Source organism: Narcine bancroftii, chromosome 4, assembly GCF_036971445.1.
Source record: "Narcine bancroftii isolate sNarBan1 chromosome 4, sNarBan1.hap1, whole genome shotgun sequence".
NCBI classification, from domain to species: domain Eukaryota; kingdom Metazoa; phylum Chordata; class Chondrichthyes; order Torpediniformes; family Narcinidae; genus Narcine; species Narcine bancroftii.
In genome coordinates, this window is record NC_091472.1 from 286,719,622 (window position 1) to 286,745,910 (window position 26,289).

The window sequence follows — 26,289 nt, forward strand, 5'->3', positions numbered from 1 at the left end:
TTTTAAACCCTACTATTTTTCTCTTTTTAAACTTTTGTTTTTACTTTATCCACACTCTTTTACTTTAGCCATCCCTCTCCAATCTATTGAATCCACCTCCACTAGATAGTATAAAGCCCTGTCCACAGTCCTAGTTATCTGAATTGCCAGGATCCAGGTCCCATCATGGTTCAAATGGAGCCCATTCCCTTTAAACAGTTCCTTCCTTCCCAAGTCATGGTGCCAATTTTTCATGAATTAGAACCCACTTCTCTCACACCAATCTTTGAACCATGCATTTAACTCTCTAATCTTCGGGACCTTGTGCCAATTTGACTCAGGTAGTAATCCAGAGATTGCCAGCTTTTTGGCTCTGCTTTTTAATTTAGTCCCGAGCTCCTCAAATTACATGAACAGAACCTCTTTCCTGGTTCGACCTACATCAGTGGCACCCACATGGACCATGACAACTGGATCTTTCCCCACCCACTGCAAATTCCTCATGTTATAGTTCTTGATCATCCAGTGTTCTGGAAGCATATGTTGACTGAATTTTTTACTTGATTTCCTTCCCCATTTCTATGTTGAATCAGCAATGAAAGACAGTAAAAAGTAATTTCATAAAACCTTTTCTTTTGAAGTTTATATTATTCCATTTGGTCAACCATCAGATGTCACATCTATTTTGTTGAAATTGGAAGGCAGGCAAACTTTCTCAGAGTTTCACACATTTTGCCACAAAAAAACCAGGAAATCTCAAACATTAATTTATGAGAGTAAAAGACAACCCGTTGGGTCTTCATTGGTGTTATTGTTTACAGGTTTCTGTTAATGAGTGCTCACAGCTGTTAGCATCAATGATGTTTGTTCATTCCCACAATGAAATGTAGGTTCATAGACGATAACCTATCATCAATCAACAACCCACTAGGTTATTTTGCTGTTTGAACACAAAAATACAGAAGGAAACCAAGTAAAAATTTCAGTCAATATATCCAGAACACTAGATGATCAAGGACTACAACATGGCCTCCATTTGAACCCTCAAAAACCTAAAATAGCTTAAATATTTTTTGGTGTAAACAACATATGAGGTGGTTTGCAATTCAATGCTATACATTGAGGTCTGCATGTATAATGGACTGATTAGCATCAGTCAGGGCATGTTAATCAAACAATGAGCAGGGGAACCAATGAAGGGCTTGTTTAAATGACTAAGACTGGAAATTTCAGTGCTAAACATAATTCAAAATACTCATCAGACTTACCGTTTCAATTGCAAGATGAGGAGAAAAATGGAGGAAGACTACTTAAGATGAATTGTATGATCTCTAATGAAGAGAAACTTGTCCGTGAACTACTCTTTGCAGATGATGCCGCTTTAGTTGCCCATTCAGAGCCAGCTCTTCAGCGCTTGATGTCCTGCTTTGCGGAAACTGCCAAAATGTTTGGCCTGGAAGTCAGCCTGAAGAAAACTGAGGTCCTCCATCAGCCAGCTCCCCACCATGACTACCAGCCCCCCCACATCTCCATCGGGCACACAAAACTCAAAACGGTCAACCAGTTTACCTATCTCGGCTGCACCATTTCATCAGATGCAAGGATCGACAATGAGATAGACAACAGACTTGCCAAGGCAAATAGTGCCTTTGGAAGACTACACAAAAGAGTCTGGAAAAATAACCAACTGAAAAACCTCACAAAGATAAGCGTATACAGAGCTGTTGTCATACCCACACTCCTGTTCGGCTCCGAATCATGGGTCCTCTACCGGCATCACCTACGGCTCCTAGAATGCTTCCACCAGCGTTGTCTCCGCTCCATCCTCAACATCCATTGGAGCGCTTTCATCCCTAACGTCGAAGTACTCAAGATGGCAGAGGTCGACAGCATCGAGTCCACGCTGCTGAAGATCCAGCTGCGCTGGATGGGTCACGTCTCCAGAATGGAGGACCATCGCCTTCCCAAGATCGTGTTATATGGTGAGCTCTCCACTGGCCACCGTGACAGAGGTGCACCAAAGAAAAGGTACAAAGACTGCCTAAAGAAATCTCTTGGTGCCTGCCACATTGACCACCGCCAGTGGGCTGATAACGCCTCAAACCGTGCATCTTGGCGCCTCACAGTTTGGCGGGCAGCAACCTCCTTTGAAGAAGACCGCAGAGCCCACCTCACTGACAAAAGGCAAAGGAGGAAAAACCCAACACCCAACCCCAACCAACCAATTTTCCCCTGCAGCCGCTGCAACCGTGTCTGCCTGTCCCGTATTGGACTTGTCAGCCACAAACGAGCCTGCAGCTGATGTGGACTTTTACCCCTTCCATAAATCTTCGTCCGCGAAGCCAAGCCAAAGAATGAAGCCTAGACTTTGATTGATGTTTATGCTCCAAATGTTGAAGACACTGCTTTTATTACAGAAATATCTTTATTATTGGGACAAGCTAATTCCAATGTGATGATTGGGGGGGATTTAAATATGGTATTAGAACCGTTATTGGATAAGTATCCAAAGGTAATTAAGAAATCTAAGATGGCGATATATATGGCTAATATGATGAAATATTTGAATTTAGTTGATATTTGGTGTAGATTTAATCCTACACAGAAAGACTTTTCTTTTTATTCTTCTCGACATAATTCTTTTTCAAGACTTGATTATTTTTTAATTTCGGCACATTTACAGGATAAGGTTATATCTGTGGATTATAAGGCAAGGTTAGTCTCGGACCATTCATTGTTATTACTGGAATATCAAAGTTCACAAGTTACAAAACATACTTTAAGATGGGGATTTAATACTATGTTACTACAAAAGCCAGAATTTATTGTTTATTTGAGAAAACAAATTGTGGATTTCATTGCTAATAATGTTCACTCTGTTTCTGATCAGTTTGTTTTGTGGGATGCAATGAAAGCTTTTTTACGAGGTCAAATTATCAGTTATGCATCCAAACTGAAGAAAGAGAGAGTTAGGGAAACTGAGGATTTGGAGAAGAAAATAACAATCTGTGAAAAAGAATTTCAAAAGAAAGCTACTGAATTCCAAAAGATCCAATTAACTAATTTAAAGTTGAAGTATAATAAGTTACAGTCATATCGATTTGAATGTCTGTTGAATCGTTCAAAAAATAAATTTTATGAATGGGGTGAGAAAGCTCATAAAGTATTAGCTTGGCAATTAAAAAAGGAACAGTTATCTAGGATTATACCAGCTATTAGAAATAAATCGGGTATTACTTTTAGTCAAAAAGAAATTAACGATGAATTTTGTAATTTTTACAAAAAACTTTATTTGACTGAATATAAAGAGATAAAAGAAGATGCAATAGACTCTTTTTTGAAAAATATTAATTTACCACAGTTATCTCAAGAAGACAGACAAGAGTTAGATAAACCTTTTACGGATAGTGAAATTGAAATGGCTATAAAAGATATGCCAAATGGAAAAGCGCCTGGAGGAGATGGTTTTTCTATTGAGTTTTACAAGACTTTTTATGTTGATATATCTTCCTTATTTAAGAATGTAATACAACAACTTTATGATACTTTTCAATTACCTGAGTTCTGTTCTAATGCTATAATTACAGTTATACCAAAAAAAGATAAAGATCCCTTACAGGTAGCTTCTTAACGTCCTATATCTTTGTTAAATGTAGACTATAAAATAGTGGCTAAAGTTATGGCTAATAGGTTGGCTCAGTATTTACCAAAGATAATACATTGTGATCAAACAGGTTTTATAAAAAATAGGTATGCTTCGGATAATATTCTACGATTAATTACTTTGATAAATAGATCTAAATCTCAGAAGAATTATCCAATGGTGGTTTCATTGGATGCAGAAAAGGCATTCGATAGAGTAGAATGGAAGTTTTTATTTAAAGTACTTGAAAAGTTTTCGTTTGGTCTCTCATTTATTGGTATGATTAGGGCTCTGTATAATGGTCCGAAAGCTAGAGTCATTACTAATGGTTTGCTTTCAGAATCCTTTAATTTAACAAGATCTACTAGACAAGGATGTCCATTATCACCCTCCTTGTTTGCTTTAGTTATTGAACCTCTAGCACAATTAATACGTCAAAATGATAGTATCAAAGGTATGAGAGTCTTGAATGAAGATTATAAAATAAGTTTATTTGCGGATGATGTTTTGCTGTATTTGGTGGATCCTGATGTTTCTCTGCCAGCACTTCAGCATTCCTTAGAGATTTATGGTCAATTATCTGGTTATAAGGTTAATTGGACTAAAAGTGAAATTTTATCAATTAGTAAAGATGATTATTCAATGTTTAGAAATATTACGAATTTGAAGTGGACGAAACAAATTAAATATTTGGGAATTAATGTTAATACTGACTACCAAAATTTATATTCACTTAATTATCTTCCTTCAATGAAGAAGATTAAGGCAGATTTAGTTAAATGGAAAGATTTACCTTTGGGTTTATTAGGAAGAATTAATACTATAAAAATGAATATTTTTCCTCGTATACAATATTTATTTCAATCAATTCCTTGTTGTTTACAAAAAAGATTTTTTAAGGATTTATATAAAGTAATTAGGGATTTTTTGTGGAAAGGAAAATTTCCTAGGGTGGCGTTGTAAAAATTGATGTGGGATTTTCAATTTGGAGGGTTACGGCTACCTAACTTTCAATTTTATTATGAAGCAGCTCAATTTAGATTTCTTAGCACATTAATGGCCACACAAGATACGCCTAGTTGGGCACAGATAGAATTGGCAGTTATTTCTGAAAAATTTTCGAATGAATTTTTATTTTGATGGAATAAAAATTTGTTACGAACTTATGATGTACCAATATTGAAACATTTAATGAATTTATGGACAAGTAAATTACATAAAATGGGATTGAAAAATAAGTGGTCGGGAAGATTACCATTATATAATAATCAACTTGTTCCCTTCATGGTATCTAATGCTATTTTGAAACAATGGGAGGAGAAAGGAATACATAATTTATCTGACTGTTGTTTAGAAGGTCATTTTTGTTCTCTTGTAGAATTGCAAAAGAGATTTGATTTAAGTGGTTATTCTATATTTGTGTATTATCAGTTAAGACCTTTTGTAAAACAGGTATGCGGTCGTCAAATGAATTTACTGTCTGAAACTGATTTTGAGAAATATGTGCTCTCATTTCCAAAAAAGGGTTATATATCAGGTTTGTATTGTATTTTGTTGGAAAGTGAAAGTAAAATAGATTGGGATAAAGATAAAATGAAATGGGAAAAAGATTTAAGTTTAACAATAACTGAAGAAGATTGGTCTGAAATCTGCCGTAATAGTGTTAAAAAATTGATTAATGCTAGATTGGCGATGATTAATTATAGTTTTATACATCAATTATACTTAACACCCGAAAAATTAAAAAAATTTTGTTTTAGTAAGTCAGATCTTTGTTTTCGTTGTGATCAGGTTTCTGGTACTTTTATACATGCTGTTTGGTTGTGTGATCGGTTACAACAATTTTGGAAAGATATTCAATCTGTATTTAATAATCTATATAATCTTCATATTGTATTAGACCCTGATATATTTTTATTAGGGAATATGCAACCGATGATTGATTTAGAATTAGATAATTACCAGATCTCTTTTATTTACTTAGCGCTGGCAGTGGCCAAGAAATGTATAGCGATTACTTGGAAGAATAGAAATGTATTGTCTTTAGATAGGTGGTATTCAGAGATGAAGTTTTGTTTGGTTATGGAAAGAATATCTTTTTCTGTACAAGATAAGATGTCTTTTTATGAGTTAAAGTAGATCCCATTTATTGATTATATACAATTTAAATAAGTTTGAATTAATCTTTTTTTTCTTTAAAAAAACTTTTTTTATTATATATTTTTTCTATATATATGTTTTCTTTTTTTTTCTTTTTTTAGGTTTTTTATTATTAGTTGTTTTTTTTTCATTTAAGTTCTTTTTGTTTTTGTTTTTTTCATATATATTCTTATATAATAAAAATTTTTTGGATTAATAATTAATATTTAATTATTTTTTTTGTTTTTTTATATATATCAATCTTTTTTAAGATATATATATATTTTTAAAATAATACTAATAGTATTAATTCTTCACTCTTTATCGTGAGGGCGGGGGGGGGGTTTAGGGGTTAAAATAGTTTTTTTTTAGTCTTAGTTTTTAGTTGTTAAGGGGAGATGCCGAGATTGGTATTGTATTAACTATGTTACTTTGTACTTGTATTACTTTATTTTGTATTTTTTCTGTATGTGAATTACTTACTTTCTTCATATGTTAAAATTAATAAATAAAGTTTCGAAAAAAAAAATACTCATCAGACCTTCTGTATTTAGGAGCTATGAAGAGCAGAGGCTCTAGGCTAGAGGAAGGGATGGGGGATTGAAGGGAGGCTTTAGCTGGAGAGGTCAGATAAATGGTTCTAGAGCGTGCAGGGACAGAACAGCTGGCTTTGGCATTGGAGGTTTATCTGTAAGCAAGTAGACTACATCACCTTTGTTGACCTCACCAAAGCCTTTGACACCGTGAGCAGGAAAGGGCTTTGGCAAATACTAGAGCGCCTCGGATGCCCCCCCAAGTTCCTCAACATGGTTATCCAACTGCACGAAAACCAACAAGGTCAGGTCAGATACAGTAATGAGCTCTCCGAACCCTTCTCCATTGACAACGGCGTGAAGCAAGGCTGCGTCCTTGCACCAACCCTCTTTACTATCTTCTTCAGCATGATGCTGAAACAAGCCATGAAAGACCTCAACCATGAAGATGCTGTTTACATCCGGTACCGCACGGTTGGCAGTCTCTTCAATCTGAGGTGCCTGCAAGCTCACACCAAGACACAAGAGCAACTTGTCTGTGAACTACTCTTTGCAGACGATGCCGCTTTAGTTGCCCATTCAGAGCCAGCTCTCCAGTGCATGACGTCCTGTTTTGCAGAAACTGCCAAAATGTTTGGCCTGGAAGTCAGCCTGAAGAAAACTGAGGTCCTCCATCAGCCAACTCCTCACCATGACTACCAGCCCCCCCACATCTCCATCGGGCACACAGAACTCAAAACGGTCAACCAATTTACCTACCTCGGCTGCACCATTTCATCGGATGCAAGGATCGACAAAGAGATAGACAACAGACTCGCCAAGGCAATTAGCGCCTTTGGAAGACTGCACAAAAGAGTCTGGAAAAACAACCACCTGAAGAAACACACAAAGATCAGTGTGTACAGAGCCATTGTCATACCCACGCTCCTGTTCGGCTCCGAATCATGGGTCCTCTACTGGCATCACCTATGGCTCCTAGAATGCTACCCCTACTCTTCTGTTACAGTAATAATAACTTATCAACAAAACAGTGGATGCCATCTCACTGGCCCATCACTCTTTGTTGGATTACCTGGAGCACAAGAACACTTGCATTAATCTATTTTTCATTGACTGTAGGTTAAGGGTTAGCCCCATGAAACCAGCAAAACTTAAAATTAAGCTCAAGGAGCAGGGACTGTGTTCATCCTTTATATCTGGATTCTTGACTTTCTCATAGGCAGACCCCAATTACACAGATTATGACAGCATCGCCTCCTCCTCATTGATCATCAACAAGCAGGCATTTCAAGGACTGAACTATTCTCTAAAAATTTAACCAATATTGGCTCCATTGCAGCCTATAAATTCACTGATGACACCACTGTTGTTGGTCAAATGCCAGGGCAGTCAGAATAGAGGATACAGATTGAAAATCCGGGTGTGTCGCGCTAAAACCACAATTTTGCTCTGCAAGACCAAGGAACTTATTGTAGACCTCAGGAAGGGGAGGCACCTGTCATCATTTATGGGAAGGCAGTGGAGAGGCCTAGTTTATTGCATTGACAGCGACTATGATAATTATCTATCAATCCCTTTATATTTATTATTTATTTTTCTGTCTTGCATACTGTGGGAATTTAATGCATAGTATTGTAGCTGGTGTATCTTCCATACCTGTTTGGCTTCAATTAAGCCGGAATTTTGGTGCATTTGCACACTGTACTTATGTATATGACAACAAACTCTTATTGCTTATTCAGTTTGTGAGTGGACCAAGTTGACAGACATGTTTCATCACAGAATGGCTATACATCAAATGCAAATCTGATCAAAGGCCAATGTAATGTGTAACATATCAATGTTCAGTCCTGCTAATATCACTGACGCACTTTTATTTTTCATTCCGACTGACTTCCTTGCCACGCCTCAAGAACAGTTTTTCATTATAAGCCACCCAGGTAAGCCCAACTTCAGCTCAGTGTTGGAAGGAACTTTGAAAAAAATTATGTTTACCCATTCAGTGAGAAGAGCCGTTCTTCCTGGGCTAATTTATTGTCTTTTATTCAGTGCAACGTATGGACAAGGTAAGGCACAAATCATACTTGCTTCTGTGGAAATCATACTTGCTAAAATGTATTTTCCTGATTATAAACTCAACATGAAAAAGGTAGATTTATCAGCTATTTAAAGGGAAAAATAATCAGAAGAAAATTATCTTACATTTCACATTGCTGTGTAAACTTTAAAATTAACTGTGCTTCTCAGGCTAATGCATTTGAATTCATTACTGGGGAAATATCATCCAAAAATATTTATATATATATTATTTTAAAATATATCTTTATACATATATATTGTGAAGATTATGTATTGTTGTATATGTATGTGCACCGTGGTCTGAAGAAACCCTGTTTTATCTGGTGGTCTATGGACAGTCAGATGATAATGACCTTGAACTACAAAATTCACTTCTAAGATGGAAGGTTGAAAGGATGTTCAAATTCTTAAATTGAGGCAGCAAACAAATTTGGCAACTGTTGGAACCAAGAGACAATTGAAAAGAAGGAAACTTTGCAGTGTTGCCATGCTACAGATATTTATAACATTCACTTTCAATCAGAACATCTCTTCACACTGATACAAGTGAACTTAATGGCAAAGGAAGAGAGAAAAGAGGCCTATTGATAAAGGAAAATTTCATTTAGAAGTAGCAGTGTGTTACAGATGCATCAGACGATAGATTATTCAAAGGAGACCTGTAAATTTGCTCAACCATTGCCACTGTTAACAATATTTTATTTTGAGCTAAATGGATACAGACTACAGAAACAAGGAATTAATCAAAGCTTTAATTAAGCATCATGGTGAATAGTGCTCACACATTTGAAAGGTAATGGTGAGGACAGTTGAGATTAAATTCAAATCACCAGAAAGGTTTTATAACTATGAGGCATCAAATGGAATGCGTGAAGTTGTGTACTTGAAATAGGTTTTGGATCACATCATCATGCATTTGATAAGTTTCATGAGTAAAACACTAAAGTCTGCAGACACCATAATTGAACTAAAAACACAATGCCGGAGAAAATCAGCAGGTCAAACAGTGTACATTATAGATACATAACCAACGTTTCAGGTCTTGATGAGGGCTTAAGCCTGAAATGTTGGTTTGGTATCTTTACATTGCTATATAAAGTACACTGTTTGATCTGCTGAGTTTCTCTGGCATTTTGCTTACTTTGATAGTTTCATTTAAATTTCATAATATTCTTACAGCTTTGACCAAAGCTTCAACAACAGGGGGAATTTGAATCTCTCCATTTTGATTGTTGCCATGAGAATAAAATGAATTAATTTAACATTTTCTTCAGGGAAGAACTGCAAAACTATATCAACAATATTCAATACACATGCATTATAAAGGACTGCTGTTGAGTCAGAATTGTTATTTTCAGATAGGATGGGGATTATTCTTTGTTAGAAAGCTGAATATAACAGAAGGCTAATAATGTTCATTCCAAAGGACAGTCCATCATGTGAGGTAATATAGAAATGTTCCCAAATGCAAATCCAACCTTTTGTTTGAATATTCTATTAATAATTTTCCAGATTTGAACTCAGTTTGCAACATTGTCATTACAAATCTGCACCGATTGTAACTTATCCATACCCATTCTATACAAGTTCCTCTACCAAGTCCAAGCCTATCGCCTCTCCCTCCCTCCCCCATCTCCTTCCCCCGCCCCCATTCCCTCGACATCTAACACTTAACACTCAACCAAACAGACAAAAACACTTAAGATATTACAAACACTTACAACAAAGGAGTAAATCATATCGGGGAGTTATAAGTCTGGCAGCACTCGATGGCCCAGGTTCAGGCCAATGTATTTTTCCATGACTTTTCCTGGCTGGAATGAGATGGACCCATCAAACCTCCACCCCACCCACCCCCGCACCCCAGAGTTGAGGAGGAAGCAGGGCAGGCTGGACAATGAGGCGCAATTGTCCGCTTAAAAACTGTTTTCCTGTGGAGTTCAGGTTTGGTTGTCAAACTTTTTGGAAATTGCTCCACTGCGCAATACTCAGGCAAGAGTCAGACTTCCAGGTAACCTCTATGCACTTCCTGGCCACTGCCAATGCGGTCATTTCAAATTGAATTTGGAATTTAGACAGTTTCATTTTAAGTCTTATGTCCATTATGTTACCCAACAGGAACATCTCTGGATCCTGTGGGAATTCCTTACCTATGATTTTTCCTTGGACTTTGCCTAGTTCTACCCAGAAGGGCCTTACCTTGGTATATGTCCAGGTCACATGCACAAAAGTTCCTGTCTCAAAAAATCTGTTGTATTGCACCAGCCTGTCCCTTGTATTAATGAATGCAGTCATTCCAGTCCAGACCAGCACCACTCGTCGATTGTTATTTCTAAGTCTGGCTCTGTCTTGACTTATGAAGACCTCATTTAGGACCTTCCACTTGAGCAGAAAATACATTGCTGAAATAAATTTCCATGTGTTCCTCCTTCGAATCATGGTCTCTATGTCACTGCATAGAAGGACCATGGTTGGGCCTAATTTGTTCTGTAGAAAAGGTCTTATCTGAAGGTAGAAATGGAATGTCTTATTTGACAAATCATATTTCTGCCTAAGCTGTTTGAATGACAGTAATTGCCCCTGCTCGTAACAGTCCTCTATACACCTGACGCCAGGTGTCCAGGATCTTGTTACCTACCGCCAAAGGTATTAGTCGATTTGGAGTCAGGGGTGTTTTTGAGGACAACCCCACATTTGTTCCTAAATATTGATTAATGTTGTTTCAGATATGAAAAATTTGTTTTAATATAGGGCTGTCTGTTTTTCCAGATAACAATTTGGGATCCCATTTATAAACAAAGTCCTCTGCCAGCTTCTTGCCCACCAAGTGCAGATCAGTTTGTGGCCAGGATGGTACCTCTCTCTCCACCCCCCCCCCCCCCCCCAAAAGAGTGAAGAGATGTACCTTGACTGGGCTTCCCAATAATATTGTTTTGAAGACTGGCATTCGCAATCCGCCCAAACTGTAATCCCAGGTCAATTTCTCCATAGAGACCCTGGCTACCTTTCCATTCCATAGAAATGTTCTCAGTTGTGAGAGCAGGGTTTGGAAAATATCCCAGGGCAATGCCATGGGCAGTGTCTGAAAAAGATACTGGAGTCTTGGTAACACATTAATTTTCACACAATTGACCCTGCCCATCAGCATTATGGGCAGGTCTTCCTCGATTTTTCCCAGCAAGGGGGTATCATTTAATTTGTACAAATTGTTTAGATTATTAGCTATTTTCATTCCCAGGTACCTGATCCTATTTTGTGGCCTCTTTAGGTAACTATTCTCTTGGCATTGGTTATAATCTCCCCCTGTAAGTAGTATTATTTTGCTCTTGTCCCAATTGACCTTTTACCTGAAAACCTCCCCATAGTCTTCCAGGGGAGAGCACAGTTTGAACAACAAGTTTACTGGGTCTGTCAAATATATAAACACATCATCAGCAAATAAGATGATCTTGTGTTCTTCCTGGCTTTTAAACCCTTTGATGTCTGGATCCTGGTGAATGGCCTCAGCCAATGGTTCCATAGACAGTACAAACAGAGCTGGAGAGAGTGGGCATCCATATCTACTTGATCTTGTTAGTTGGAAAGCAGAATAAATTTGTCAGTTAGTCACAACTTTTGCCTTGGGCGCATGATATGAAAATTGGCCCTTACCCTATCTTTTCCAGCACTTTGAATAAAAAGTCCCACTCTGTCTAATGCCTTTTCTGCATTGAGGGCTATGGCAAGACCCCTCTTGTTTCTAGTTTGTGCCAAATGTATTATTCTTAGTAGTCTACCAACGTTGTCCACTGCCTGCCTTTTTTTATACAAATCCCACCTGATCTTTATTAATTATTTTTGGCAATTGCTTTTCTAATATATTTGCCATGGCTTTGGCTATTATCTTATAATCTGTATTTAATAATGAAATAACAGCATTAGCGTGTCCTTATCTTTCTTCAAGATTGTTGCAATAATTGCTCTTGTAAAAGATTCCATGAGTTTATGGATTTCCATTGCCTGATTTACCACCTCCATATATAAAGAGGTATCAATAGATCTTTGAACTCCTTGTAAAACTCAGGTCAAAACTCATCCTCCCTTGTTGTTAGCTTTCAGCGAATTCAATGCGCTCACTATCTCTTCTTCAATGAAGGGACAGTCTAAACCTTCCTGCCCTCTGGGTCCAAATTTGGCAATTCTATCTTAGACAGAAACTCACCAATTTTATCTGGCCTCCCTACCAATTCTGATTTGTGGAAACCTTCATAGAATCTCCAGAAGGGGTCATAAATCTTCTTTGGTTTGGAAGAGATCCTGCCGACCCCAGTTTGTATCGTATTGTTCGTTCTTAAGGCCTGCTCTGCTCTCAACTGCCATACAAAGACCTTGTGGGCTCTTTCCTCCAATTTATAATATTTTTGGTTAGACTATAATAAGCCTTTCTCCATGCTGTATGTTTGAAGCATGTTGTTTGTTAAAACCCTACACTGACCTTCTGAGCCCAATTATTGCAAGCCCTTTTTAAAATGAGCAATGTATTGCACTAATTCACCCACCTTCCTCTCATATACTTTCCTTATTGTTTTGCTATATCCAATTATTTGACTCCTCAAATATGCTTTGAGCATGTCCCATAAGAGGAATTTATCTAGAGTAGAGGTACAATTGGCCTCACAGAACATGCCTATCTGCATTTTTATGAAACTACAAAACTCTGGCTTCTTTAGTAGCCATGCATTAAGACACCATCGTATACCGTCTCCTGCTTATCCAGCATCTCACTCCTAACTACTAGGGGTGAATGATCTAAAAGAAGTCTTGCTGTGTATTCAGCTTCCATGGTCCTACCTTCAATATGGGCTGAAGCCAAGAAAAAATCTATTCTAGAGTAGGAGTCATGCTGCCTTAAGTAGAAGGAATAAACCCTCTCCCTTGGATGCTTCCGCCTCTGTTCATCTATCTAATTCAGCTCCTTCATACCATCAATGGTAGCACGTGACACCTTTATTTTTGCTATTTTCTTTGTTGACTTGTCCAAAACAGGGGCCAGACAAAAATTAAAATCTCTCCCAATTAGAATATTCTCCTTCCTTCTGCCAAACTCAGGAAAATGTCCTGCATAAATTTTTCATCATCTATATTGGGGGCGTATAGATTCAATAGGGTCCAGGATTCTGAGTCTATTTGACAGTGTACCACCTGCTTTGTCTGTGATTACACTTTGCACTCTCACTGGAACACTCTTGCCACCCCCCTTGCCTTTCAAACCAAATGAGGAGGCTATTACCTGGCCCACCCATCCTCTTCTTAACTTTTGATGCTCTCGCTCCATTAAATGGGTTTCTTGAAGGAAAGCTAGGTCAATTTCCATTTTCTTTGTGTGTCAAGACTATCTTTCTCCTGACTGACCATTTCAAACCATTGACATTGAAACTTGCAAATTTTATGATCTTCGACATTGCCCCTAGGTCCCCTCCTCATTCAACCCTTTGTCTTCAGCTGTCAGACCCTGGGGAAAAAAATAAAGATTAATATAAATAGTCAAAGGAAAATAAAAGGAGGGGAAACACAGATGCAAACTAAGGCAACTCAGTTAATTATCCCCAAACAATTCCCCCATCGAGGTCCTCACCCTGTATTACACCCTCCCCTCCTTCCCTCGATGACTACATCCTCTAGCTCATCCCAGAGGAGAATATGGTTTGGAAGAAGAGAGATTTGTAAAGCAGGTACAGTCAACATGGAGGAAATGGTATTCTTCAGGAGTACAAAAGGTTCAAGAAAAACCTCATGAAAAATCAGGAAGGCTAAAAGAAAACATGAGGTTGCTTTGATAGATAATATAAAGGAAATCCCAAGGGTTTTCTCAGGTACATTAAGAGCAAAAGGATAGTAAGGGACAAAATGAGTCCCCCTTAAAGATCAGAGTGGTTAGCTTTGTATGGAGCCAAAGAGAAGGAGGAGATTTTAAATGTGTTTTTATTTCATCAGTATTAACTCAGGAAACAGACACAGAGACATGGGAAGCAAGGAAGAAAAGCAGAAAGGTCATGAAACTTGTACATATGAGACAGGAGTCTCAAAGCAAAAAAAGGGTGAATAAATCAGCAGGGCCTGACAAGATATTCCCTTGGACCTTGAGGGAGGCAAGTGTAGAAATTTCAGTGGTGTTGGCAGATATAATTACAATGTCCTCAACCATGGGTGTAGTGGCAGAGGATTGGAGGGGAGCGCCACAAGGCTCCAAAGGTAACCCTGGAAATTAAAGGCTGGTCAGCTTAATTCCAGTTGGAGATAAATGATTGGAAGGTGCTCTAAGAGATTGGATATACAATTATTTGGATTGCCAGAAACTGATTAGGGATAGTTAACATGGATTGTGCATGGTAGATCATGTTTAACGAATCATATAGAGATTTTCAAGGAGCTTACCAGGAAAGTTGTCAGAGGAAAGGCAGTGGATGTTACCTTCATGGACTTTAGTAAAGCCTTTGACAAGGTCCCACATTGGAGGTGAGACAGAAAGGTTCAGATGCTAGGTATTCATGGTGAAGTTGTAAAATGGATTTAATAATGACTTATTGGGAAAACCAGAGAGTAGTGGTGGATTATAGCTTCTCTGACTGAAGGCCTGTGACTAGTGGTGTACTTCAGGGATCAGTGTTGGTACCATTGCTATCTGTCATCTCTATCAATAATCTGGATGATAATGTGGCAAACTGGGTCAGCAAGTTTGCAGATGACACTAAGATTGGCGGCATAATGGACAGCAAAGAGGTTTTCAAAGCTTGCAGAAGGATCTGGACAAGCAGGGGAAATGAGCTGTAAAATGGTAGATGGAAGTTAATGCAGAAAAGTGTGAGGTGTACAACTTCAATAGCACAGAAATACATCCACTATCAGTCTCTAATCTGCGTATCTATATTATGTTGACAATTAGCTGTTTGAGTTATGTTTTACAACAATCTCTTTTACAGGTGGAGGTACAGAAAGTACAAGAGGTAAGAGCCATATATTTCACAATGTTAGTTCCACGATACAGTGATATGGTGTTTGGGTATTGAAGTATTTCATGTGCTTCTTATCTTAAAAATTCCTCTGTGGAAATCTCACTATTTTCAAGCAAGCAACTCAACAATGTTGGCTTGGTAACACTGAATTATGGCAGCTAAGCTTAAATCAGGACATCAAGCCTGTTGGATGGAAATATAAGTGCCATCACTGGATCTGTACGCTCGCAGGACGGCTCTTGACGTAACAACAGTCAGATGCAAATTGAATACATTTTGCCAGTTTTCTATTCAATTGCCATAAACAGCTTGCATTCAAAAACTTCGAACAGTGATTTTTAAAGTAGATATCATGACTTGAAAACATACGCTTCACAGCATTGATTATGCCGTATGGTGTATGTTATGTTTACCAGCTTCACAAGAATGCTAGCTGAAATGAAGTTTCAAACACTCATGACTGAAATAGAGTTTTCTGCCTCACAACTTCAATTGCACAGGAATACCTCCACTCTCATTCTCTAAGCTGGGATTCAAGATATGAGACACTTAACCAATAGTGTTCCATTATCTTAGGATGATGTGCTTTGGGTGCATTCTGAATGATATTCAAAATTCTGCATCTGAGAGTCCCATTATATCATTTACATTAATTTCTTTCACAGAAATTACATCACCACCCACATCAGTTATAATGACAGATAAGACTGTTCTTATTGCTCAGGATGGAATAGACCAAATTAATTATATGTCATTTTTTTGTTGCAGTCAATGTGGGGAACTTGCTTTAAAGTGCTCAAATCACACACTTGAACAATGTTTGCGCTCACACGTTAACATCCCTCTTTTACAAAAAACAAGAGCAAGTAAATTAAATGCTCTTGGTTTCCATTTGAAACATCAACACTAATTTCCTGTCAATTTTTAAATCTGTGTGCAGAAATACACATGACTGATCTTTCAAAAGTGGAGGAAAATGAATAGAAAGGTCTAAAATGTACACTCCTTTCTTACGATCTTTAAATTGAGGAAAATTAACCTTTTCCTCTCACCAATCAATACATGTCCAACAACACTTTTTCAGGGCCCGGAAAAGTATACTTGATGTATGAAGTCAAAATAAGGAAGGGAAAATGCAAGAAAAAAACGTTGTTGTGGAACCACCCCAATTTCAAATGTATGAAGGGATAGGGAAACTTAATAGTTAGTGACTAGAACATGTTTACAAGTTGCAAGGAGGAATGGAATCATGATGCTGAGTGACACAGACTTTTCACATCTTCAACATGAATCAGTACTTCTTTCCAAAAGTATTAAAGAGCGCACTGGGGCACAATGGAGAAATAATCACTTGTAGAGACTTTATTTCCGTATCTTGGAAACATATATTCTCATAATTTAACAGTTATGTCATAATATAATGGTTGATTATCTCATGTTCCACCTAATGATTGTGCCATATGTGCAACAATTATTAACTGGGGTATGAGAAGTGTGGGCACCTGATGGAGAGTAAACTGAAATAACTAGCATGGCCATTCAGATCAAGACAAGGCACTGCAAACAATTAACTCAATATACAGGAAATTTTCTGCCAAGACATCCATGAGTATGAAGGGTGATACAACTGGTCCATCATCAGACACAATCTGCATATGAATATTATGTTGAACATTGGATGTTGGAGTTATGTTTTACAACAATCTCTTTTACCTGTGGAAAAACAGGAAATACAACAGGTAAGAGCCTTAGATTTCACAATCATTCTTCCACGATACAGTGATATGGTGTTTGGGTATTGAAGTATTTCATGTAGTTCTATCTTAAAAATTCCTCTGAGGAAGTCTCACGATTTTCAAGCAAGCAACTCAACAATGTTGACTTGGTAACACTGAATTACGGCAGCTAAGCTAAAATCGGGGCATCTCCCCTGCCGGATGGAAGTGTAAGTGCTATTAATCAATACGCTCACAGGACGGCTCTTAACGTCAATACAGTCAGATGCAAATTGGTTACATTTTGCCAATATTCTATTCAATTGCCATTAAGAGAAGTCTTTCAAAAACTTCAATCAGAGATTTTCGAAGCAGATATCAGGACTTGAAAACATACTCTTCACGGCATTGATTATGCCATATGGTGAATGTTATGTTCACCCGCTTCACAAGAATGCTAGCTGAAATGAAATTTCAAACAGTCATGACCGAAATTGAGTTCTCTGCTTCACAACTTCAATGGCACAGGAATACATCCTCTTTCAGTCTCTATGTTGTGTTTTCAAGATATGAGACACTTAACCAAAAGTGTCCCATTATCTTAGGATGATGTGCCTTGGGTGCATTCTGAATGACATTCAAAATTTTGCATCTGAGAATCCCATTATACCATTTATATTATTCTCTTTCACAGAAACTACATCACCCCCCACATCAGTTACAATGACAGGTAAGTTTGTTCTAATTGCTCTGGATGGAATGGACCAAATTAATTATACGTCATTTTTTGGTTGCAGTTCATGTTGGGAACTTTCTTTAAAGTGCTCAATTCACACACATGAACCATGTTTCCACTCACACGTTAACTTCTCCCATTTATAGGAAACAAAGGGAAGTAATTTATATGCTCTTGGTTTCCATTTGATGCATCAACACTAATTTCCTGTCAATTTCTCGATCTGTGTGCAGAAATACACATGACTGATCCTTCAAAAGTGGAGGAAAATAAACAGAAATGTCCAAAATATATAATCCTTTCCTACGATCTGTCTTTTGAGGAAAATGAACCTTATTCTCTCGCCAATACATGTCCGGCAACACTGATGCAAGCCCCTGAAAAGTAGACAAAATGAGGTAGGGAAAATGCAAGAAAAAAACATAGTTGTGGAACCAGCCCCATTCTCAAATGTATGAAGGGATAGGGAAACTTGATAGTTAGTCACTAGAACATGTTTACCAATTATAAGGAGGAATGGTATCATGGTACTGAGTGACACAGACTTTTCACATCTTCAACATGACTCAGTGCTTCTTTCCAAAATCATTAAATAGTGTCCTGAGACACAATGGAGAGATAATCACTGGTAGAGCATTTATTTCCGTATCTTGTAAACTTATTTTCTCATCATTTAACTGTTATGTCATAATATAATGGCTGATTATCTTGTGTTCCACCTAATCATTGTGCCACATGCACAACAATTATTAATTGGGGTATGAGAAGTGTCGGCACCTGATGGAGAGTAAACCTAAATAACCAGCATGGCCATTCAGATCAAGACAAGGCACTGCAAACTATTAACTCAATATACCGGAAATTTTCTGCCAACACTTCAATGATTATGAAGGGTGATACAACTGGTCCATCATCAGACACAATCTGCATATCTATGTTATGTTGAACATTGGATGTTTGAGTTATGTTTTTCAACAATCTCCTTTACAGGTGGAAATACAGGAAATACAACAGGTAAGAGCCGTAGATTTCACAATCATTCTTCCACGATACAGTGATATGGTGTTTGGGTATTGAAGTATATCATGTGGTTCTTATCTTAAAAAATCCTCTGTGGAAATCTCACGATTTTCAAGCAAGCAACTCAACAATGTTGACTTGGTAACACTGAATTATGGCAGCTAAGCTTAAATCGGGGCATCTCTCCTGCCAGATGGAATTGTAAGTGCTATAAATCAGTACAGTCATAGGACGGCTCTTAATGTCAATATAGTCAGATGCAAATTGATTACATTTTGACAATATTCTATTCAATTGCCATTAAGAGAAGTCTTTCAAAAACTTCAATCAGAGATTTTCGAAGCAGAATCAGGACTTGAAAACATACTTTTCACGGCATTGATTATGCCATATGGTGAATGTTATATTCACCCGCTTCACAAGAATGCTAGCTGAAATGAAATTTCAAACAGTCATGACTGAAATTCAGTTCTCTGCTTCACAACTTCAATGGCACAGGAATACATCCTCTTTCAGTCTCTATGTTGTGTTTTCAAGATATGAGACAGCTAACCAAAAGTATCCCATTATCTTAGGATGATGTGCCTTGGGTGCATTCTGAATGACATTCAAAATTTTGCATCTGAGAATCCCATTATACCCTTTATATTATTCTCTTTCACAGAAACTACATCACCCCCCACATCAGTTATAATGACAGGTAAGTTTGTTCTTATTGCTCTGGATGGAATGGACCAAATTAATTATTCGTCATTTTTTTGTTGCAGTTCATGTAGGGAACTTTCTTTAAAGTGCTCAATTCACACACATGAACCATGTTTCCACTCACACGTTAACTTCTCTCATTTATATGAAGCAAAGGGAAGTAATTTATATGCTCTTGGTTTCCATTTGATGCATCAACACTAATTTCCTTCAATTTCTCGATCTGTGTGCAGAAATACACATGACTGATCCTTCAAAAGTGGAGGAAAATAAACAGAAATGTCCAAAATATACAATCCTCTCCTACGATCTGTCTTTTGAGGAAAATGAACCTTATTCTCTCGCCAATACATGTCCGGCAACACTGATGCAAGCCCCTGAAAAGTAGACAAAATAAGGAAGGGAAAATGCAAGAAAAAAACATAGATGTGGAACCAGCCCCATTCTCAAATGTATGAAGGGATAGGGAAACTTGTTAGTTAGTCACTAGAACATGTTTACCAATTATAAGGAGGAATGGTATCATGGTACTGAGTGACATAGACTTTTCACATCTTCAACATGACTCAGTGCTTCTTTCCAAAATCATTAAATAGTGTCCTGAGACACAATGGAGAGATATTCACTGGTAGAGCATTTATTTCCGTATGTTGTAAACTTATTTTCTCATCATTTAACTGTTATGTCATAATATAATGGCTGATTATCTTGTGTTCCACCTAATCATTGTGCCACATGCACAACAATTATTAATTGGGGTATGAGAAGTGTCGGCACCTGATGGAGAGTAAACCTAAATAACCAGCATGGCCATTCAGATCAAGACAAGGCACTGCAAACTATTAACTCAATATACAGGAAATTTTCTGCCAACACATCAATGAGTATGATGAGAGATACAACTGGTCCATCATCAGACACAATCTGCATATCTATGTTATGTTGAACATTGGATGTTTGAGTTATGTTTTTCAACAATCTCCTTTACAGGTGGAAATACAGGAAATACAACAGGTAAGAGCCGTAGATTTCACAATCATTCTTCCACGATACAGTGATATGGTGTTTGGGTATTGAAGTATTTCATGTGGTTCTTATCTTAAAATATCCTCTGTGGAAATCTCACGATTTTCAAGCAAGCAACTCAACAATGTTGACTTGGTAACACTGAATTATGGCAGCTAAGCTTAAATCGGGGCATCTACCCTGCCGGATGGAAGTGTAAGTGCTATGAATCAGTATGGTCATAAGACGGCTCTTAACGTCAATACAGTCAGATGCAAATTGATTACATTTTGCCAATATTCTATTCAATTGCCATTAAGAGAAGTCTTTCAAAAACTTCAATCAGAGATTTTCGAAGCAGAATCAGGACTTGAAAACATACTTTTCACGGCATTGATTATGCCATATGGTGAATGTTATATTCACCCGCTTCACAAGAATGCTAGCTGAATTGAAATTTCAAACAGTCATGACCGAAATTGAGTTCTCTGCTTCACAACTTCAATGGCACAGGAATACATCCTCTTTCAGTCTCTATGTTGTGTTTTCAAGATATGAGACACTTAACCAAAAGTGTCCCAGAATCTTAGGATGATGTGCCTTGGGTGCATTCTGAATGACATTCAAAATTTTGCATCTGAGAATCCCATTATACCATTTATATTATTCTCTTTCACAGAAACTACATCACCCCCCACATCAGTTACAATGACAGGTAAGTTTGTTCTAATTGCTCTGGATGGAATGGACCAAATTAATTATACGTCATTTTTTGGTTGCAGTTCATGTTGGGAACTTTCTTTAAAGTGCTCAATTCACACACATGAACCATGTTTCCACTCACACGTTAACTTCTCCCATTTATATGAAACAAAGGGAAGTAATTTATATGCTCTTGGTTTCCATTTGATGCATCAACACTAATTTCCTTCAATTTCTCGATCTGTGTGCAGAAATACACATGACTGATCCTTCAAAAGTGGAGGAAAATAAACAGAAATGTCCAAAATATATAATCCTTTCCTACGATCTGTAATTTGAGGAAAATGAACCTTATTCTCTCGCCAGTACATGTCCGGCAACACTGATGCAATCCCCTGAAAAGTAGACAAAATAAGGAAGGGAAAATGCATGAAAAAAACAGTTGTGGAACCAGCCTCATTCTCAAATGTATGAAGGGATAGGGAAACTTGTTAGTTAGTCACTAGAACATGTTTACATGTTGTAAGGAGGAATGGTATCATGGTACTGAGTGACACAGACTTTTCACATCTTCAACATGACTCAGTGCTTCTTTCCAAAATTATTAAATAGTGTCCTGAGACACAATGGAGAGATATTCACTGGTAGAGCATTTATTTCCGTATCTTGTAAACTTATTTTCTCATCATTTAACTGTTATGCCATAACATAATGGCTGATAATCTCGTATTCCACCTAATGATTGCACCACATGCACAACAATTATTAACTGGGGTATGAGAAGTGTCGGCACCTGATGGAGAGTAAACTGAAATAACCAGCATGACCATTCAGATCAAGACAAGGCACTGCAAACTATTAACTCAATATACAGGAAATTTTCTGCCAAGACATCCATGAGTATGAAGGGTGATACAACTGGTCCATCATAAGATACAATCTGCATATCTATATTATGTTCTACATTGGATGTTTGAGTTATGTTTTACAACAATCTCCTTTACAGGTGGAAATACAGGAAATACAACAGGTAAGAGCCGTAGATTTCACAATCATTCTTCCACGATGCAGTGATATGATGTTTGGGTATTGAAGTATTTCATGTTGTTCTTATCTTAAAAATTCCTCTGTGGAAATCTCACGATTTTCAAGCAAGCAACTCAACAATGTTGACTTGGTAACACTGAATTACGGCAGCTAAGCTTAAATCGGGGAATCTCCCCTGCCGAATGGAAGGGTAAGTGCTATGAATCAGTACGGTGATAAGACGGCTCTTAACGTGAACACAGTCAGAGTCAAATTGATTACATTTTGCCAATATTCTTTTCAATTGCCATTAAGAGAAATCTTTCAAAAACTTCAATCAGAGATTTTCGAAGCAGATATCAGGACTTGAAAACATACTCTTCACGGCATTGATTATGCCATATGGTGAATGTTATGTTCACCTGCTTCACAGGAATGCAAGCTGAATTGAAATTTCAAACAGTCATGATTGAAATTGAGTTTTCTGCCTCACAACTTCAATGGCACAGGAATACATCCTCTTTCAGTCTCTATGTTGTGTTTTCAAGATATGAGACACTTAACCAAAAGTGTCCCATTATCTTAGGATGATGTGCCTTGGGTGCATTCTGAATGACATTCAAAATTTTGCATCTGAGAATCCCATTATACCATTTATATTATTCTCTTTCACAGAAACTACATCACCCCCCACATCAGTTACAATGACAGGTAAGTTTGTTCTAATTGCTCTGGATGGAATGGACCAAATTAATTATACGTCATTTTTTGGTTGCAGTTCATGTTGGAAACTTTCTTTAAAGTGCTCAATTCACACACATGAACCATGTTTCCACTCACACGTTAACTTCTCCCATTTATATGAAACAAAGGGAAGTAATTTATATGCTCTTGGTTTCCATTTGATGCATCAACACTAATTTCCTGTCAATTTCTCGATCTGTGTGCAGAAATACACATGACTGATCCTTCAAAAGTGGAGGAAAATAAACAGAAATGTCCAAAATATATAATCCTCTCCTACGATCTGTCTTTTGAGGAAAATGAACCTTATTCTCTCGCCAATACACGTCCGGCAACGCTGATGCAAGCCCCTGAAAAGTAGACAAAATAAGGAAGGGAAAATGCAAGAAAAAAACATAGTTGTGGAACAAGCCTCATTCTCAAATGTATGAAGGGATAGGGAAACTTGTTAGTTAGTCTCTAGAACATGTTTACATGTTGTAAGGAGGAATGGTATCATGGTACTGAGTGACACAGACTTTACACATCTTCAACATGTCTCAGTGCTTCTTTCCAAAATTATTAAATAGTGTCCTGAGACACAATGGAGAGATAATCACTTGTAGAGCCTTTATTTCCGTATCTTGTTAACTTATTTTCTCATCATTTAACTGTTATGTCATATTATAATGACTGATTATCTCGTGTTCCACCTAATGATTGTGCCACATGCACAACAATTATTAACTGGGGTATGAGAAGTGTCGGCACCTGATGGAGAGTAAACCTAAATAACCAGCATGGCCATTCAGATCAAGACAAGGCACTGCAAACTATTAACTCAATATACAGGAAATTTTCTGCCAACACTTCAATGAGTATGAAGGGTGATACAACTGGTCCATCATCAGACACAATCTGCATATCTATGTTATGTTGAACATTGGATGTTTGAGTTATGTTTTACAACAATCTCCTTTACAGGTGGAAATACAGGAAATACAACAGGTAAGAGTCGTAGATTTCACAATCATTCTTCCACGATGCAGTGATATGATGTTTGGGTATTGAAGTATTTCATGTGGTTCTTATCTTAAAAATTCCTCTGTGGAAATATCACGATTTTCAAGTAAGCAGCTCAACAATGTTGACTTGGTAACACTGAATTACGGCAACTAAGCTTAAATCGGGGCATCTCCCCTGCCGGATGGAAGTGTAAGTGCTATGAATCAATATGGTCATAAGACGGCCCTTAACGACAATACAGTCAGATGCAAATTGATTACATTTTGCCAATATTCTATTCAATTGCCATTAAGAGAAGTCTTTCAATCAGAGAATTTCGAAGCAGATATCTGGTCTTGAAAACATACTCTTCACGGCATTGATTATGCCATATGGTGAATGTTATGTTCACCTGCTTCACAAGAATGCTAGCTGAAATGAAATTTCAAACAGTCGTGACTGAAATTCAGTTTTCTGCTTCACCACTTCAATGGCACAGGAATACATCCTCTTTCAGTCTCTATGTTGTGTTTTCAAGATATGAGACACTTAACCAAAAGTGTCCCATTATCTTAGGATGATGTGCCTTGGGTGCATTCTGAATGACATTCAAAATTTTGCATCTGAGAATCCCATTATACCATTTATATTATTCTCTTTCACAGAAACTACATCACCCCCCACATCAGTTACAATGACAGGTAAGTTTGTTCTAATTGCTCTGGATGGAATAGACCAAATTAATTATACGTCATTTTTTGGTTGCAGTTAATGTTGGGAACTTTCTTTAAAGTGCTCAATTCACACACATGAACCATGTTTCCACTCACACGTTAACTTCTCCCATTTATATGAAACAAAGGGAAGTAATTTATATGCTCTTGGTTTCCATTTGATGCATCAACACTAATTTCCTGTCAATATCTCGATCTGTGTGCAGAAATACACATGACTGATCCTTCAAAAGTGGAGGAAAATAAACAGAAATGTCCAAAATATACAATCCTTTCCTACGATCTGTAATTTGAGGAAAATGAACCTTATTCTCTCGCCAATACACGTCCGGCAACGCTGATGCAAGCCCTTGAAAAGTAGACAAAATAAGGAAGGGAAAATGCATGAAAAAAACATAGATGTGCAACCACCCCCATTCTCAAATGTATGAAGGGATAGGGAAACTTGTTAGTTAGTTACTAGAACATGTTTACATGTTGTAAGGAGGAATGGTATCATGGTACTGAGTGACACAGACTTTACGCATCTTCAACATGTCTCAGTGCTTCTTTACAAAATTATTAAATAGTGTTCTGAGACACAATGTAGAGATAATCACTTGTAGAGCCTTTATTTCCGTATCTTGTAAACTTATTTTCTCATCATTTAACTGTTATGTCATATTATAATGGCTGATTATCTCGTGTTCCACCTAATGATTGTGCCACATGCACAACAATTATTAACTGGGGTATGAGAAGTGTCGGCACCTGATGGAGAGTAAACTAAATAACCAGCATGGCCATTCAGATCAAGACAAGGCACTGCAAACTATTAACTCAATATACAGGAAATTTTCTGCCAACACATCAATGAGTATGAAGGGTGATACAACTGGTCCATCATCAGACACAATCTGCATATCTATGTTATGTTGAACATTGGATGTTTGAGTTATGTTTTACAACAATCTCCTTTACAGGTGGAAATACAGAAAATACAACAGGTAAGAGCCGTAGATTTCACAATCATTCTTCCACGATGCAGTGATATGATGTTTGGGTATTGAAGTATTTCATGTGGTTCTTATCTTAAAAATTCCTCTGTGGAAATCTCACGATTTTCAAGCAAGCAGCTCAACAATGTTGACTTGGTAACACTGAATTACGGCAGCTAAACTTAAATCGGGGCATCTCCCCTGCCGGATGGAAGTGTAAGTGCTATGAATCAATATGTTCATAAGACGGCTCTTAACGTCAATACAGTCAGATGCAAATTGGTTACATTTTGCCAATATTCTATTCAATTGCCATTAAGAGAAGTCTTTCAATCAGAGAATTTCGAAGCAGATATCTGGTCTTGAAAACATACTCTTCACGGCATTGATTATGCCATATGGTGAATGTTATGTTCACCTGCTTCACAAGAATGCTAGCTGAAATGAAATTTCAAACAATCATGACTGAAATGAGTTTTCTGCTTCACAACTTCAATGGCACAGGAATACATCCTCTTTCAGTCTCTATGTTGTGTTTTCAAGATATGAGACACTTAACCAAAAGTGTCCCAGAAT

The 26,289-nt window shown here is 37.4% G+C and overlaps 1 protein-coding gene across 1 annotated transcript in view; it reads left to right on the forward strand.

Moving 5' to 3' along the window:
* The first annotated feature begins 17,803 nt into the window (after positions 1-17,803).
* The window catches only part of LOC138762469 (uncharacterized), a 44,488-nt gene continuing 36,002 nt past the window's right edge, over positions 17,804-26,289 (forward strand). Inside the window, exons 1-10 of the mRNA XM_069936226.1 lie at positions 17,804-17,810; positions 18,807-18,830; positions 19,501-19,536; positions 20,532-20,555; positions 21,226-21,261; positions 22,255-22,278; positions 22,950-22,985; positions 23,982-24,005; positions 24,668-24,703; positions 25,699-25,722. Of these exons, the coding sequence (XP_069792327.1) occupies positions 17,804-17,810; positions 18,807-18,830; positions 19,501-19,536; positions 20,532-20,555; positions 21,226-21,261; positions 22,255-22,278; positions 22,950-22,985; positions 23,982-24,005; positions 24,668-24,703; positions 25,699-25,722 (271 nt within the window). The remainder of the gene's footprint in view (positions 17,811-18,806; positions 18,831-19,500; positions 19,537-20,531; positions 20,556-21,225; positions 21,262-22,254; positions 22,279-22,949; positions 22,986-23,981; positions 24,006-24,667; positions 24,704-25,698; positions 25,723-26,289) is intronic.